At 36.1% G+C, this 15906-nt stretch overlaps 1 protein-coding gene across 2 annotated transcripts in view; it reads right to left on the bottom strand.

The window, feature by feature from the left end:
• Positions 1-15906, bottom strand: part of LOC145280118 (voltage-dependent calcium channel gamma-1 subunit-like) — a 274495-nt gene that overhangs the window by 31997 nt on the left and 226592 nt on the right. For both annotated transcript variants that reach the window (XM_080131873.1, XM_080131874.1), the window contains exon 2: positions 2600-2680. In XM_080131873.1, the coding sequence (XP_079987999.1) occupies positions 2600-2680 (81 nt within the window). The remainder of the gene's footprint in view (positions 1-2599; positions 2681-15906) is intronic.

The raw sequence follows: 15906 nt of genomic DNA, 5'->3' as shown, positions 1-15906 counted from the left end.
AGTGTATTAGAAGGCAATAGCAATTTGGGTTACCGGTGTAAGAGGTGGTGTGGAAAATAAACAAAAATAAAAAAAAACAAGTGGAAATCTTGTAGAATTTTTCAAAATCGCAAATAACATCACATATAAAATCAGTAAATCGGAACATACTGATTTTGAATGAGGGCGGGATAGTTGGTGCCTTTGATATTTCGGGATAACATCACTTTGTCAAAAAACAAAAAGTGTGAAAGCGATGAATGTTTCAAAAGAGATAAAACGCCATGGTAATGAAACAGGAAGTTGAGTTGGAGTCCTGGCGCGTTTTGAAACATTCTTTTGGCGTGTGCAAACTTTGTCCGGTCAAGACTTAGTGATAATAGGGAAAGGTAGTTTGCTTGAAGCATTGCTAATAAATAAAATAAAAAGTATTTTTTAATTTCAAATTCATTCCAATTCCTGTTGAATTTTTCTCATTTACAATGTCCCCGCACGTTTGAATAAAAGTTGAACACACATCTGCGACAAAGGAAAATGTTCCTGAAATATCAGATCAAATAAAGAACTTCCATCAGACCACATTAACGCAAGTAAGAATATAATATAAAGTAATAAAAGTATATAAAAAAACACATGGTATTTGTGCAGAATTTGAACCAGATGTAATTAACAGTCCGCTCGGATTTGCTCGGAACATGACGTCATGCGCTCGAGTTTGACTGTAATCTGACGTAAGATGCCGATCAATGCACAGCTAAGGAGCAGAAGATCTTTTGGGAAAAATGTTGGAAAAGAAAATCAACGAGACCAGCTGAGAGTTTCTCGACAATTATCTTTTCGAGTTTATGTGGAGACAGGAATTTGGTAATGATCCTTTTGCCTCCATCTGAAACGATATATTAGAAAGTTATCCGGTTGGCGAAGTTTCTTCTATATCCACTGTCACTTACACCCCAATTTAATATCGTTTACCTAATCCTAAAGGAATATACCGGCTGTCTTAATTTAATTAAATTTTTAAAAATCGGTTACCCGATCCCACCCTACAAAGAAAAAATAATGTTCACGTAAAGAAAAAATAACAAATATATATTTCAACTGGCTGAACTACTACGTTTGGTCATACGTCGCGAACATCACCAACATAACCTCCAACGCCGTCATCCGCCGAGTATTTGCCGAGCTCCCGTCGGAACTTGTGAAAAAGTCATGCTCCCAGTTCCGAACCCGTATCGAGGCAGTGATTGATGCTGAAAGTGGCTACATTGAATAGATGCCAGCTCTACTACATAATCAAGCTACCTCAATTGATTTTTTCAATAAAATGTTTTTTTAAATAAAGTTGTAGCGTGGTTTTCTTTGGGCGACAAATTTATCGTTCCATCCTGTATATCAGAGTCTGAACATCGCAGATACCGGAAGCTTTCATGTAATTATCTCCCTTGAAAAAGTTCAATATACAGACAGACAAGCATACAAACTACCGCTTATATTCTGACTAGATTTGCTCATTGAACGGAAATCATTGTCAACTGATCGATGTATGTACAACAGCGTATGGCATTCACTCTAGGTTGGTTGAACAAAAAAGGGAGAAGTGTCTAAGGAATATCCCAATCAGAAGAAATGACGGCGTTAAGTTTTTCCAGTTCTTTGTAGGGAAGTGTAGACGTCTTCCTACATACAACGCCGAACGAGTGGTTCAGTGGAGAAGACGTGGCTGCTTACCTTTAATGCATCTAAAACCAAGCTCGTATCCTTACATCATCAACGCTCTGATCCCCATCTGGCATCAATTGAAATGGATGGCTCTCGTCTAGGAGAAACCCCATGTTTTGACAAGCTTCTGGGCTTGACCTTCACTCCTGATCTGAAATGGAACACGTACATCAAGTCTGGTGCCAAGGTCGCTGGAAAGATGGTGAGATCCTTCTACCGCTTCAGAAGATATCTCACCACTGATGCAATTCTCTATCTATATAAAAGCCAAGTACCTCCAAGGATGGAATACTGCTGCCATATATGGGCAGGAGCTGCTAAAAACAGCCTATCCTGCCTTGACAGTGGGGGATGCCCTTTTCTCTTCCCTGTAACCTCTCTCCCACAAAAGAGACGTTGCAAGCCTATCTTTGTTTTATCGCTATTTCCATGGCAGGTGCTCGTCTGACTTCCAATCTCTGCCCCCCCCCCTCGCCAATCTTTTACGAAAACCACCCGTCTAGCTGAATCCACTGTCAAAAACTTTCCCCACTCTTTACCTATGCCTAAATACAAACTTAGATTCCATGAACAAAGCTTCTTTCTTAGAACTGCACGCTTGTGGAACTCTGTTCCGTCTGCCTGCTTCCCTCCTGACTACAACCTGGATGTCTTCAAGTCCAACATAAACAAATTCCTGATGAACCGCCCCTTAAGTAGACACTTTATTAAATATCCACACTAACGTACTGTACTTACAATAACCCTTATCCCTGAGTGACTTCCGGGCCTTGATAAGTGGTGATCACCGTATAAAAAAAACGCCTGATATTTACAAATTGTCACCAATTTGGTATATGTCTGGCTTAACATTTCTTAACTTGGTGATCTAACGTGATTAGGATAGTGTATGTTTACTTACCGATTAATTGAGCGTCAATTTCTGGATTATTCTGCAGTTGTTCTTTCGATGGAAACATATTGTGCGGTTCACAGTATTCATCTGAAGAAAGAAAAGAAAAGAAATAGAAACATTTCAAATCTGGATTCTCTTTGGTTTGTGAAACATATTGAAATATCATTACTTATTATTAGTTGTAGCATGTTCCATAAATTAATTATTACGTGGAGGGTTCAATAAGTAATTCCCTGACCCACTCCCAGTTTTCTGATCGAACTGAAATTTTGCATGTCCAATGATTTATATGTCTAGAAGTTATTAGGTAAATAACAACTTTGAACTAATTATGGTTTCTGATTTACAACCGTTTGAACTGAATCAAGTATAAAATTGAACCTGTTAATCCGGTTTTAATTGAGCCTGTGATCCGGTTTTGTAATTGAAAAATGCACAATGTCGAATATTGAATTCCCGGAAGGCGCCAGGTGATCCAATTGAAGCGAGAGAGATGTGTTGCAAGTGTTGTCATTATGATTAAATAAATATTTCGCTAGACAAAATGAATGCATTCAAATTGATGTTTCAACAACAGAAGAAGGTGTTAGAAGATAAATACGTTAGAAAAACAATAAAATAATATATATCTAATAAAAGATTGAAATTTAGTGTGACCAGTTAAAATTTGTGTAATAATAAATTTTGGAATTTTAGTTACATCCACAAAAATTAAGATAAATAACAATAACAAGAATGACCTAAACGTAAGACTGACCTGGTTGGTGACGTCAGATAACGGACAAAGAAAGCGTGATCATATATTCATAAAACACAGAACTCACAAAAGTGAAATAAAGAAGTGAATATATGAAAATATAACTGCGAGCGAAGTGTTTTATTTTACAGACCCTCCAGTCAAGATCAACCAGTGGAAGAAGGTATGTTTCCCTTTTGTTTGATGTGCTCAATAGAAAATATATTATTCGTTTTTGTTAAAAAGAATTTATCTCGGTTACGTTATATGTCCCGTTTGATGAAATAATCTATAAGTGAAATATATCTATATGTGAAATTATAAATATGTAAACGTTCTGCACACACAAGCACCCGAAATTGAATATTATATAACAATAAAAAAGAGAATATCATTTATATACATATTGGCACGTATATATATATATATATATATATATATATATATATATATATATATATATATATATATATATAAAATTTAAAGGGGGTTAGAGCAATTTTCTATAGAGTAGAGTGTATTTTAATGTTATAGTGAAAATACTAATTTAATTAAAATAAAGGTAAAAATAATGCTCGTTGTAAAGCCGATGTATCAAAGCTCAATAGGCAAATATCCTAGAGCTACTTTTATATTTGGTAAGGTGATTGATAATTTATAATTCAAAATTAAAATTAAAAATAAAAAATCCGTTTCATAAGAAGGAGCACAGCAAAGCCAATAAATTGTACGATCGTTTCGGAAACGATGTTTTTATTATGACAGACAGTAAGTCAGGGACAATAATTTTAGCATATAGTCTTTTTATGAAAACAAAGTCTCCTAATCAGCAAAATATTGGGTGTTTTTTTTTAAAATAAAAGACATTATAAATAAAACTAGCATTTAAGTAGTGCAGATGAGTCTTTAAATGGTTCATCCTTAGAAAACCATAATAATCCTCAGAGCAATTCATTTAGATGAACCACTTAAGATTTTTAATTTTAATTTTGGATTATAAATTATCAACCACCTTACCAAATATATATATAAATCCCCAACCACACCTTTCCTAAATCATCACTGTTTGAATTATATATAAGTTATATATGTGTCATCATTACTATTAATTTCTTTCATTTAAGCAACCGCCTGGTGTTATATGACTTATATATAATTAAAACAGTGCTGATTTAGGAGAGGTGTGGTTGGAGATTGTGCAATCCTTTTCTCACAATTACATGCGCAGCTGTCCTTCCAGGGGATATCACTTGTCATTCGAGACTGAACGGAGTATCGTAGTCAAACGTTTGGAATTATAAAAATCGAAAAATGTTTTAATGCTAGGAATCAGATCTTATACTTCCTGATTTTTACAACTCTTGGTTTCAGTCAAGTACAAATACTTCGGACTCATCAAAATTGCATAAAATAAAAGTGCTAATCTGTATTGTATATTTGTGTGTGTTTTTTAAAAACGTATAATTTTTCTTCAATTCTCTAAAATATAACTTGAAGCACATTATAGAGTTTTTCTTAGTGACTCTAATGGTTACAAAAATTATTTCTGTATGAATGAAATAGCGTCACACGCGTGCGCGGGGCATCCCCGCCGTTTCATTAGAAAGCTTTAGAGTAAACTCAATTTCCTTTCTCATGTTCGAAAGAAACATTAATCACTTGTATTGCATCCATTGTGAATTGCGCACGCTTCTGATTGGCTGATGGTGGTCACGTGGACGGGAAATTAGTGTAGGCTTCATTTAATCATGTTACTTTTTTCTTTCTCTTCTTTTCAAAAATAACGTTTTTGTTTAAACTATTCAGTCCGTTTTATCTATTTGTCAGACAGTAAAACCCCGTTGGCATGAAATGGAGAGCTATTTAGATACCATCGTGGAATAGCAGGTACTTTAGATAAAGTTAATAATCAGGAAATGTTTTGCTGCTTTACATTCTTTTTCTTCATCTCTGTTTCTTTCGTCTTTCCATTCTTTTTGTCCTTCTCTCTCGCTATCTTTCGCTCTTTCGTTTTCCATCTTTTGTGATGGTGTCTTTTTTTCTGTTCTTAATAAGCAATAAATGTGGCCGCCGATATGTTTGGTTCGGCCACTTGAGTTTATGAAGTGAGAGAAAATGAGGAGAAACAGAGCGCAGCGACTTTGCTGAGATAAGAATAACCTGTTTCTTTTACGAACAGGTTTTTCTTTCTTCTTGTACAATCTTCTAAAAAAACAAAACAAAAAAAAAAAACACCGGCTTTAAACAAAGCTCAATTATAAAGGACAATTATTATCTCCCTTTTTCTATCTCTTTATTTCTTTTTGTTTATCTCTACTCGTAACTCCTTGTTATCACTACGAATAATTCTCCCACTTTGATTAGATGAAGAAGTAGAGAGACAAACCTTCATTCTAAATGCAAATCCGGGCGGTTCAACATTGAGGGCACCGATCAACGAAGTTTCCGGTCACGGTTATGATTATTGGTGTGGTCTCAAGTGAGGAAAACATCATGCCACATCACAGTCGGCTTGAAAGTTAGCACTAAAGTGTACCTGGACGTGCTGAAGAGTGTGATGATCCCTTGGTACAATTAGGTGGCCGCTGGCAGACCCTGGGTGTAGCAGTAGGACTCGGCGCTAACCCACACATTCAGAGACACAGGCTTGCCTTCAAAAGGAGTGCTACGGCCCCCTCATCCTCTGACTTGCTGGCCCCCTCATCCTCTGACTTGAGCCCGCTGGACTACTTTGTATTGTCATACGTTGAGAACATCACCAACATGACCTCCCACAACACCAAAGCCAGCCTGATCACCGCCACCCACTGAATATTCGCCGGGCTCCCGCCAGAGCTTGTGGAAAAAAGCATTCTCTAAGTTCCGGACCCATATCGATGCAGTGATGTAGGTTGAAGGCGACTGTATTAAATAGATGCCAGCTCTACTACATAATCAAGTTACCTGAATTGATTTTTTTAATAAAAGTTTTGAAATGAAGTTGTAATGTTGTTTTCTTTAGGGCGACAATTTTATCGTGTCACATTTTAATTATTTTTTATATATGTTTTATTAAACTTTATTTCGGGGACAAAATTCTCCACATATCATTTTCCCACATGAACAACTGGGACATTCCAACACTCCTCTTGCAAATCCTTTTGCCTGTAACTTGTTTTTATATAATGTTTAGGCAGAGCAAATACATATTTGCCTTCAAGGTAGAACGTTGTTTTTACTTTGATGAATAGAGAACCAGCTGGTGCGCTTAATAAATAAATGAGTTGTAAGCAAATATCTTGTTTCATCGTAATTAACGAACGCTTCAATGTTATGTTATAACACTGGAACACAAACTGCAGCGTATTCGATTTGAACGAATCGCTAGAAAGGTTTTAACTATTGTTCTCTGAAAAGAGGGCAGTTCTATTTATGACAGAAACCAAATATCGATGACAGACAAAGTGAACTGAACACAGACACAATCAATTGAAAAGTTGATAAGCCAGCTGATCGAAATGTCGAGTATGTAGCACAAGAAAATATTTTGTCTACTAATTAAAATATTTCTATGTACTACTGGTATTTACTTACTTTCCCAAGGTCGTTGTTAATGTGGAGGAAAACCAGCTTTCCAAAAAAGGCGCAAAAATAAAAATGTCCTTATTATAGAGGGTTTCCTCTCCATTAAGTAAAGACAAATTAACTTGAGTGTAACATTAAAACAGACACTACACTGTAATCTTAGCCCGATGATTTTAATAATTCTATATACTACCCGATGTTTTATCCAATTTAATCCATATTTCATTATCTTTCTTTCTCTCTCTCTCTCTCTCTCTCTCTTTCTCTCTCTCACTCTTTATCTATCTATCTATCTATCTATCTATCTATCTATTTTACCCCCTCTCTTTCCCGTTCTCTTACTGTCTCTCTCCGCTCTCTCTCTCTCTTTCTCTTTGTTTTTCTCTTTCTAGCTGTCCGTCCCTCTCTTTCCCGCTCCCCCTCTCTCCCCCCTCTCTCCCCCTTCTCTTACTCTCTCTCTCTCTCCCTGTTTCTGAGCGGTTGAAAAATGAACATTCGCTAGAAGTTATTCTCCCACACTCACACACTTTGCTCTCTGTCGAGCTATCTGTTTGTCTGTTTGTCTGTTTGTCTGTCTCTTTGTCTCTCTCTCTCTCTCTCTCTCTCTCTCTATTTCTCCCTCTCTATCTCTATCTTTCTAGCTTTCTATCCCCCGCTTTCTCTCTCTCTCTCTCTCTCTCTCTCTCTCTCTCTCTCTCTCTCTCTCTCTCTCTCTCTTCAGAGGTCTCCAAAGTTTTCGGACAGGGGGGCCATATTACTGACTTTTTTTTAGAGCTATACAGGTCAAAATAAAATAAAAAATACCTGGACATGTTTATACTGTTTTGTTCATTAGCTTTACTCTTTAGTGAAATTTGTTCTCCCAAACCTAATTCTTTTTTAATCATTTTATAAACAAACAAAAAAAAACAATCACAACATTTTCACAAATTTCCATATTTTTTCATTTTTCCTGAATATTTTTACTTTCTTTCTATAAGGACCAGATTAAAGACTTTCGCGGGCCGTATTTGGTCCGCGGGTCGTAGTTTAGAGATCTCTAGTCTATCTGAACATGCTCGAAAATATCCCGATGTGTTAAAGAAATAAAACATTTTTAAATTATAGAGATTGTACATTTTTTCCCACAAAGATTTATTTATTTTATTTTTATAGAGACGCTTACGGGGAAATCTATTTATATACACATAAAAATGAAAGTGTCTGTGTGTCTGTGTATCTATGTATCTGTGTGTCTGTGTGTCTGTGTACATTTCCCTACGCAATAACTCTGTCAATTTTTAGTCTACAAACTCGGAATTTGATATACAGGGTACTGAGATTTGGGAAAATCGATGTGATCGGTTTTTGGCCAGAAATTTGGCCAGAAATTTGGCCAGAAATTTGGCCAGAAATTTGGCGATTAAGGGGTCAAAGTTCAACGATTTGACCTTTGAGAACTCTACTAAACTCCTCCGACAATTTGGGTCTACGCACTTGAAATTTTAGATATAGGTTCCTTGGACATGGATCTAACTTAATAACTTTATTTGAGCCCAAAACAATAAATGTTAAGGGGTCATAATAGGGGTCAAATTTTTAAAAAAAATTTACCTCTGCGGTCTCTTCCAAATTACTCAGACAATTTCTGGTCTAAATATTTGAAATTTTACATAAAGGGTATTCAGAGATGGGGCAAGCTATTTCATCAGTTTGGGTCGAAAACTTTTAGTTACCAATATATAAATGTATGTATGTATGTATGTATGTATGTATGTATGTATACTTGCATGTCTGCCTTAAACTTTCAATAGAGGCAACGGATTTTACCAAGATCAGTATCGTTTTAAAGCTCGGTCTTTCATACGACAAATATCGAAAAGTTGGCTAAAAACATTAATATCTTCCCCTTCAATTAGGCACTTTTCTACAGGGGGGGGGCACTTTTTTCGCCGATATTTTTGAAAGTTATCCTCTCCTTTAGATTGTCTAGCCTTAATTTAAAAAAATGTCGCTTCCGTTTTGGCGGTGGTCGTAAGAGCATAAACGTTAGGTTTTACCCCGTTCTCTTCCTCCTTTCCGGTACGGGTTCGAGCCTGCCTTCCTACTACCCCCTTTTTTTTTGCTCAACATACACATACAAACACCCGGGCAACGCCGGGCTGAAATGCTAGTATATATATATATAAAAGTGAAAGTGTGTGTGTGTGTGTGCGTCTGTGTGTCTGTGTACATTCCCCTACGCAATAACTCTGTCAATTTCAAGCCTACAGATTCGCAATTTGATATACAGGGTACTGAGATTTGGGAAAATCGATGTGATTGGTTTTTGGACAGACATTTCGCGATTAAAGGGTCAAAGTTCAACGATTTGTCCTTTGAGCACTCTACCAAACTCCTCCTACAATTTTGAGTCTAAACACATGAAATTTTAGATATAGGTTCCTTGGACATGGATCTAACTTAATAGCTTGATTTGAGCCCTAAACAATAAATTTTAAGGGGTCATAATAGGGGTCAAAGTTTTAAAAAATTAACCTTTTTTTTTATTTTGCTCAGCATACACCTCAAAACACCCCTGCAACGCCGGGCACCCATTTTTTTTTTTTTTTTACATAGGTGTCACCGCTTATCAAGGCCAAGAGGCCACTCGAGGATAAGGGTTAATAGGTATACATTAGTCATTGTGATTTTAGCATAGTAAACAGTGGGGATTTTGTAACTTGGATTACTTAGGGGGACGATTCAATTAGAACTTGTTCACATTGGACTTTTTCTTTTTTTTTTTCATAGGCATCAACACATTACCAAGGCCAAGAGGCCACTCAAGGATAATGGTTAAAGAGTGCACAGTAGAAATTGGACAATATAATAATCATTAGTAATGAAAATTTGTTAAATTTGATAACTTATATCGAACGGCTCATCAAAAACTTGTTTACGTTAGACTTGAAGACAACCATATTGTAGTCAGCCGGAAAGCAGGAAAACGGAAGACAATTCCACAGGCGTGCAGTTCTAATAAAAAAGCTTTGTTCATGGAATCTACGTTTAGGTTTAGGCACAGATAAAGAGTGGGGGGAATTATTGATAGTGTTTACAGCTAGACGAGTGTTTCTTGTGAAAGTTTGGCGAGGGGGGACCATAGATTGAAGCTCAGTCGAACACTTTCCATGAAAATAATGATACATCAGAGACGGACTCGCAACATCTCTTCTGTGAGATAGAGGTTGCAAGGAAGAGAAAAGGACATCACCTACGAGGCTACGAAGTCTATTTTGAACTCTATCAAGGTAGGACAAGTCCTTTCTAGCAGCTCCTGCCCAGATGTGGCAACAGTATTCCATCCTTGGACGTACCTGGCTCTTATATAGATAGAGAATAGCATCAGCAGTGAGATATCTACCGGATCGATAGAAAGATCCCACCATTTTTCCAGCGGCCTTGGCAACAGATTTGATGTACGTGTTCCATTTAAGATCAGGAGTAATGGTCAAGCCCAGAAGCTTGTAAAAACTTGAGGCCTCCTGAAGACGAGAGCCATTCATTTCAATTGATGCCAGATGTGGATCAGAATGTTGATGATGTAAAGAGAGAAGCTTGGTTTTAGATGCATTAAAAGTAACCAGCCACTCCTTTCCCCATTGCACTACATGCTCAAGATCAGAGGAGAGAGAATTGCTAGTAGATAAATAAATAAAAGAAATACAATTTGCCCATATTCACCTGAAGAGAAAAATATCAATGAAGGAACAAAAAAAAAAACGCAAGAGAAGAATTAAAAGGGTGAGGGATAGATGGAGGAAGAGGTGAAGGAAGAGTAGGAGGAGGGTTTGGTTGGAGAAAGAGTGGGGAGGAAATAGAAAAAAATAACAGAAAAAGAATTGTTTGAAGATCTGATGCAATTAGTATATGCATGTCTCGCTTTCATCAATGTGTTTTGTTTGGTGTTGCGAACATTTGGAATTATTAGCGAGAATGAAACTCCTCCTCTGCTTAATATTTGCGTAGGAATCTTTTACGATTATGAGAAGTCATCGCTGTAAATCTATCTATCTATAAATCCATAAAAGTAAAAATGTGTGCGTTTAAGGACACTTCTCAACCTATATACTCGACGAATGTTTGATCTACAAACTTGAAATTTGGTATATAGTATATATACAGACATGCGGAAAACTTTTTTAATCCGTTTTCATCCGGAAAAACGGGCTGCTAAGGCATCAAAATTGAAAAATTGAATAGTTCATATTACAGATTACTTATGTTAAGAATAAGTAATCTGAAAACACCTTACAAAACGTGTCATGCTAGTCTAATGGCTATCGTACTTGACTCACTATCTTTAGGTTTTCGGTTCAATCTCAGCCCGAGCATTTTGTTTGTTTTTTTTTTTACAAGAAACGAACAGATTAGAAAAAAAAACACAATACATGCTTCCATTTCTTTACGTTTTTTTAATTAATTTTTTTAAAGGAATTTAACGTTACGTTTAATACTGGGCAACGCCGGGTACATCTGCTAGCATCAGATTACGGATGACGAAAATTTAAGAACATACTTGGAAACGTACATATACGTTTAATGGGAGGTTTGAAAATAACATCAATGTTTGGTGCAGGAAGACAGTATCTTCAGACAGCCTAATCTGGTAGCACTAGAGTAACCAAGAGAAAGAAAAAAAACGCAGACAAAAATAGGATAACGGAACAGAAGGAAAGATAAACTTATGCGTGATAAATCTTATATTTAAGTTGTTTTTTTTTTCGTATTATTTGAATTCTTCCCACTAATGTTTTCATTTTTTAGTGTCATTTTCACAACGTTTCGGTCGATGTAACCTCCGACCTTCATCAGGTGTATCTTGTTGAACTTGAGAATGTTTCAGAAGTTTACATCGATCGAAACGTTGTGAAAATCGCACTCAAGATGAGAACAATAGTTCGAAAAATCTATTTAACAGGAATAACCAATCCTCATCTCAAAAAGTTAAGAAACGTAAGAAAATTTAATTTGGTTGTCTTGTTTGACGGCATATCAACCGTTTTTTTTTTTTTGGTTATTTATTGTCGAATACAATAATTTTGGAAAACGTTTCCATGCTTCAAATTCTTTATATCTTCAAATATGTATTCATGGTGTTTGGTTTGATTGTTTTGTAGAGGATTTTTTTTTTTTTACCTTTAAGAACATGATTGAGTTTTACAAAGGAAAAAGAAAAAACAATAGCATCAATGTTTGGTGCATTTTAGTCACTATCTTCAGACATCCTTATCTGTTAGCAACTAAGAAAAAGACGCAGACAATAATAGAGTAACGGCAAAGAAAGAAGCACACACTGGTGTGCGTAACAAAATATATATGATATTTAACGTTCTTAAATATGTGATCGTTAAGAAGAGTTAATGAGGCAGTGATCGTTAGGATTGTTATCGTGATATGGCAGTGATGGCTATTCTGACTAAAATGTCATTTATTTTGTCTTTTCTTTACGCTGTGAGCTCCGTTGTAGAACTTGGACGGAGAACAACCTGCTGCTGCTGATGATGATGATGATGCAAAGAAACGAAATGAAGTAGCATTCACCTTAGGTGGGTTCGCACGGCTTGCCACGAAGGAGGAAGTTTCTAGGGATTTTTTAATTGAATGTTATTATGGGACAACATATATTTTCAATTATATTTTCGCAGTCCTTGCAAGGAGACGCCGACGTCTTCCCACATACAGCGCCTGGTGTTCCCAAACGGTCTCTCATCTGATACCTCGCTTAAGTTCGGTGATCTAACGAGCATCGGTGTGTTAACGATGATAATGATCAATAAAGTGAACAAAGTGTTTATATTTTTAAGCAGTAAGAAACATGTTTTGCATGGTTGTACATGTATACATGCATGTGTGTACATGTATACATGCATGTGTGTTGTGTTGTGTTGTGTTGTGTTGCGTTGTGTGCATCTGGGGTAAATTGGAGCAAATAATTCAGTACTTAAAAAAAAAAAGAAACTCTTCTCAAAAAGGAGATGAGTTTGTTGATGACCCCCCCTTAAAGTGCTGGGCTTGCCTCTGCTGTCTACAGTAAACATCAATTGATCCAACGACACAACCCAGAGCAATCCTAAGCTAAGCATAACAATTGCACTTTTCAGTCATCCTTACAATTCTATTCACGTTCTCTCTACTGTTCTAAGTTGGTTGTTTACTGTGAGTTATGTATAAAAACCACAAAAGAAAGCTAAACCGAGCATAGCAGTGCCCGGATGCTGAATTTATGCTAATTTATGTCAAATGAACATGTGTATAAGGAACTTACATATTCCATATGTGCATAGGGTATGGAATTTATAGCATACAAATGACTAAGTGTTTAACTAGCATACAAATGACTAAGTGTTTAACTAGCATACAAATGACTAAGTGATTAACTAGCATACAAATGGCTGAGTGTTTAACTAGCATACAAATGGCTAAGTGTTTAACTAGCATACAAATGACTAAGTGATTAACTAGCATACAAATGGCTAAGTGTTTAACTAGCATACAAATGACTAAGTGTTTAACTAGCATACAAATGACTAAGTGTTAAACTAGCATACACATTGCTAAGTGTTTAACTAGCATACATATGACTAAGTGTTTAACTAGCATACAAATAGCTAAGTGTTTAATTAGCATACAAATGACTAAGTGTTTAACTAGCATACAAATAGCTAAGTGTTTAACTAGCATACAAATGACTAAGTGTTTAACTAGCATACAAATGACTAAGTGTTTAACTAGCATACAAATGACTAAGTGTTTAACTAGCATACAAATGACTAAGTGTTTAACTAGCATACAAATGACTAAGTGTTTAACTAGCATACAAATGACTAAATGTTTAACTAGCATACAAATGACTTAGTGTTTAACACGAAATAGTCTTTCTCCTACATCTTTTAGTCTCTCCTACCATTTCTACTAATAAATTTGTCATTATTCTATATTTGTCATTGTTTCGTTTGCCTGATAGAATCTTGGCATGCATCTTAATAAAGACCTTTTTTCAAGTCTCCTCAGGTCCTTACGGCAGTCAAACTGCTTCTCATCAGACAAAACCAAGGCAGGGTTCAAACGTTGTGGGGGTAATGCCATGGGATCTCACGCAGATACCACCCTCTGTGTATGAATCTGCGGTACTATTTGATCGACGTGACCCCCTCCCCACCACACACGCACACACTAGCATCACTACCTGGCGCCCACATCCAACCAGACATCAAACACAGACGTACTGTCTGTGCCTTCAACATCAAGTACATATGTGCCTTTTTCATCGAAAACCCACTCTCGTTTCTTCAAACGCCTACAATGACTCCAACTCCAATCAAGAAGACTATAAATGATTTCACCATGAGAAAGCTGAAACCCATGGTGACTAGGCCTGAAAGCAAAACTAATGTCAACAGACAAAGAGCCATCAAAAGCCTGTATAGAGAATGCTTGATTTCAGTTGAACGTCTACAGCGACTTCAAAAAAAAGAAAAGAAAAGAAAACGAAGACGAAGCAGCAAAAAAGTAGAGGACGAGGAATAGGAAAAAAGAGAGTACTGGTACGAGGAAGCCAAAAGTAAATGCAGGACAGATAGATGCTGACATCGCAGAGCAAGACGCTATCACAGCGCTATAAAGAAACAGCGATTATTCAGACATTGATGGCGACCCTAAATGAGTTCTTTCTAAATCCAGAAGAAACATTATAATTATAGAGGAATAAAAGGCGAATCAAATGAGGTATAGCTGGTTTAAACAGCTACATTCAATTTAACTTAAATTTGCGGTTTTTGTAAAAAATGACAAGTGCGGACTTTTTTTTTGGTGCCACTCTACATGTAAATATATATATTATATATATATAAAGCTGAACGTTTGTTTGTGTGTGTGTGTGTGTGTGTGTGTGTGTGTGTGTGCGTGTGTGTGTGTGTGTGTGTCTGGTCACGAATAGGCTCCTATATGGTTGACTATTTTAAAAATACTGATTACATATAATGATAGAAGATGTATCGAGGATCAGGAATGGATATTTTTGATCTGGCAGTACGGTGGTTAATAAAAATTGTGGGGTCTGCGTTTGCGCCTGGACCCCAAAGGATGGAAATATAAAATGGAAAAAAAAACGTTTACAAGGGTTTTTGGTATAGATGTACATAAGAATACTTTGATAAGTATGTTTCAACTTAAATAGGGATGGTATAATAAAATTGTGGGGTCTGCGTTCGCGCCTGTACTCCATGGAAATATGGTACCATTATTAAGTATTTGTTTTTTTGTTTTTGTTTTTGCTCAACATACACCATGCTGAGCAAAAAAAAAAACAACAAAAAAGATCAATTTTTTTAAAACTTTGACCTCTATTATGACCTCTTAAAATTGATTGTTTTGGGCTCAAATCGAGTTATTAAGTTAGATCCATGTCCAAGGAACATTTATCTAAAATTTCAAATATTTAGACCCAAAATTGTCGGAGAAGTTTGGTAGAGTTCTCAAAGGTAAAATCGTTGGCTGCCAAGGGGTCAAAGTTCAACGATTTGACCTTTAAAAACTTTACTAAACTCCTCCGCCAATTTGGGTCTAAACACTTGAAATTTTAGATGTAGGTAACTTGCAAATCGATCAAACTTTTTATTTTGATTTGAGCCCAAAACAATAAATGTTAAGGGGGGTCAAAATTGGGGTAAAAGTTTTAAAAAATTGCGGTCTCTACCAAATTACTCAGCCAATTTTTGGTCTAAACATTTGAAATTTTACATAAATGTATTCAGAAATAGAACAAGCTCTTTAATCAGTTGTTGGCCGAACATCTGGCTGCCAAGAGGTCAAAGTTGAAAGAGTTGTCTTTTGCAAACTCTACCAGACTACTCCGTCATTTTGGGGTCTAAACACTTGCAATCTTAGTTGTAGGTTACCTGGAAATGAACCAGACTTTTAATATATATATATATATATATATATATATATATTCATATGCACATAAAGTTTTATATATATGGGGGAAGTA

The sequence above is a fragment of the Euprymna scolopes genome, chromosome 7, assembly GCF_053919585.1.
Source record: "Euprymna scolopes isolate OS-2025 chromosome 7, ASM5391958v1, whole genome shotgun sequence".
Classification (NCBI taxonomy): domain Eukaryota; kingdom Metazoa; phylum Mollusca; class Cephalopoda; order Sepiida; family Sepiolidae; genus Euprymna; species Euprymna scolopes.
This window is presented reverse-complemented; position numbering and strand designations above follow the sequence as displayed.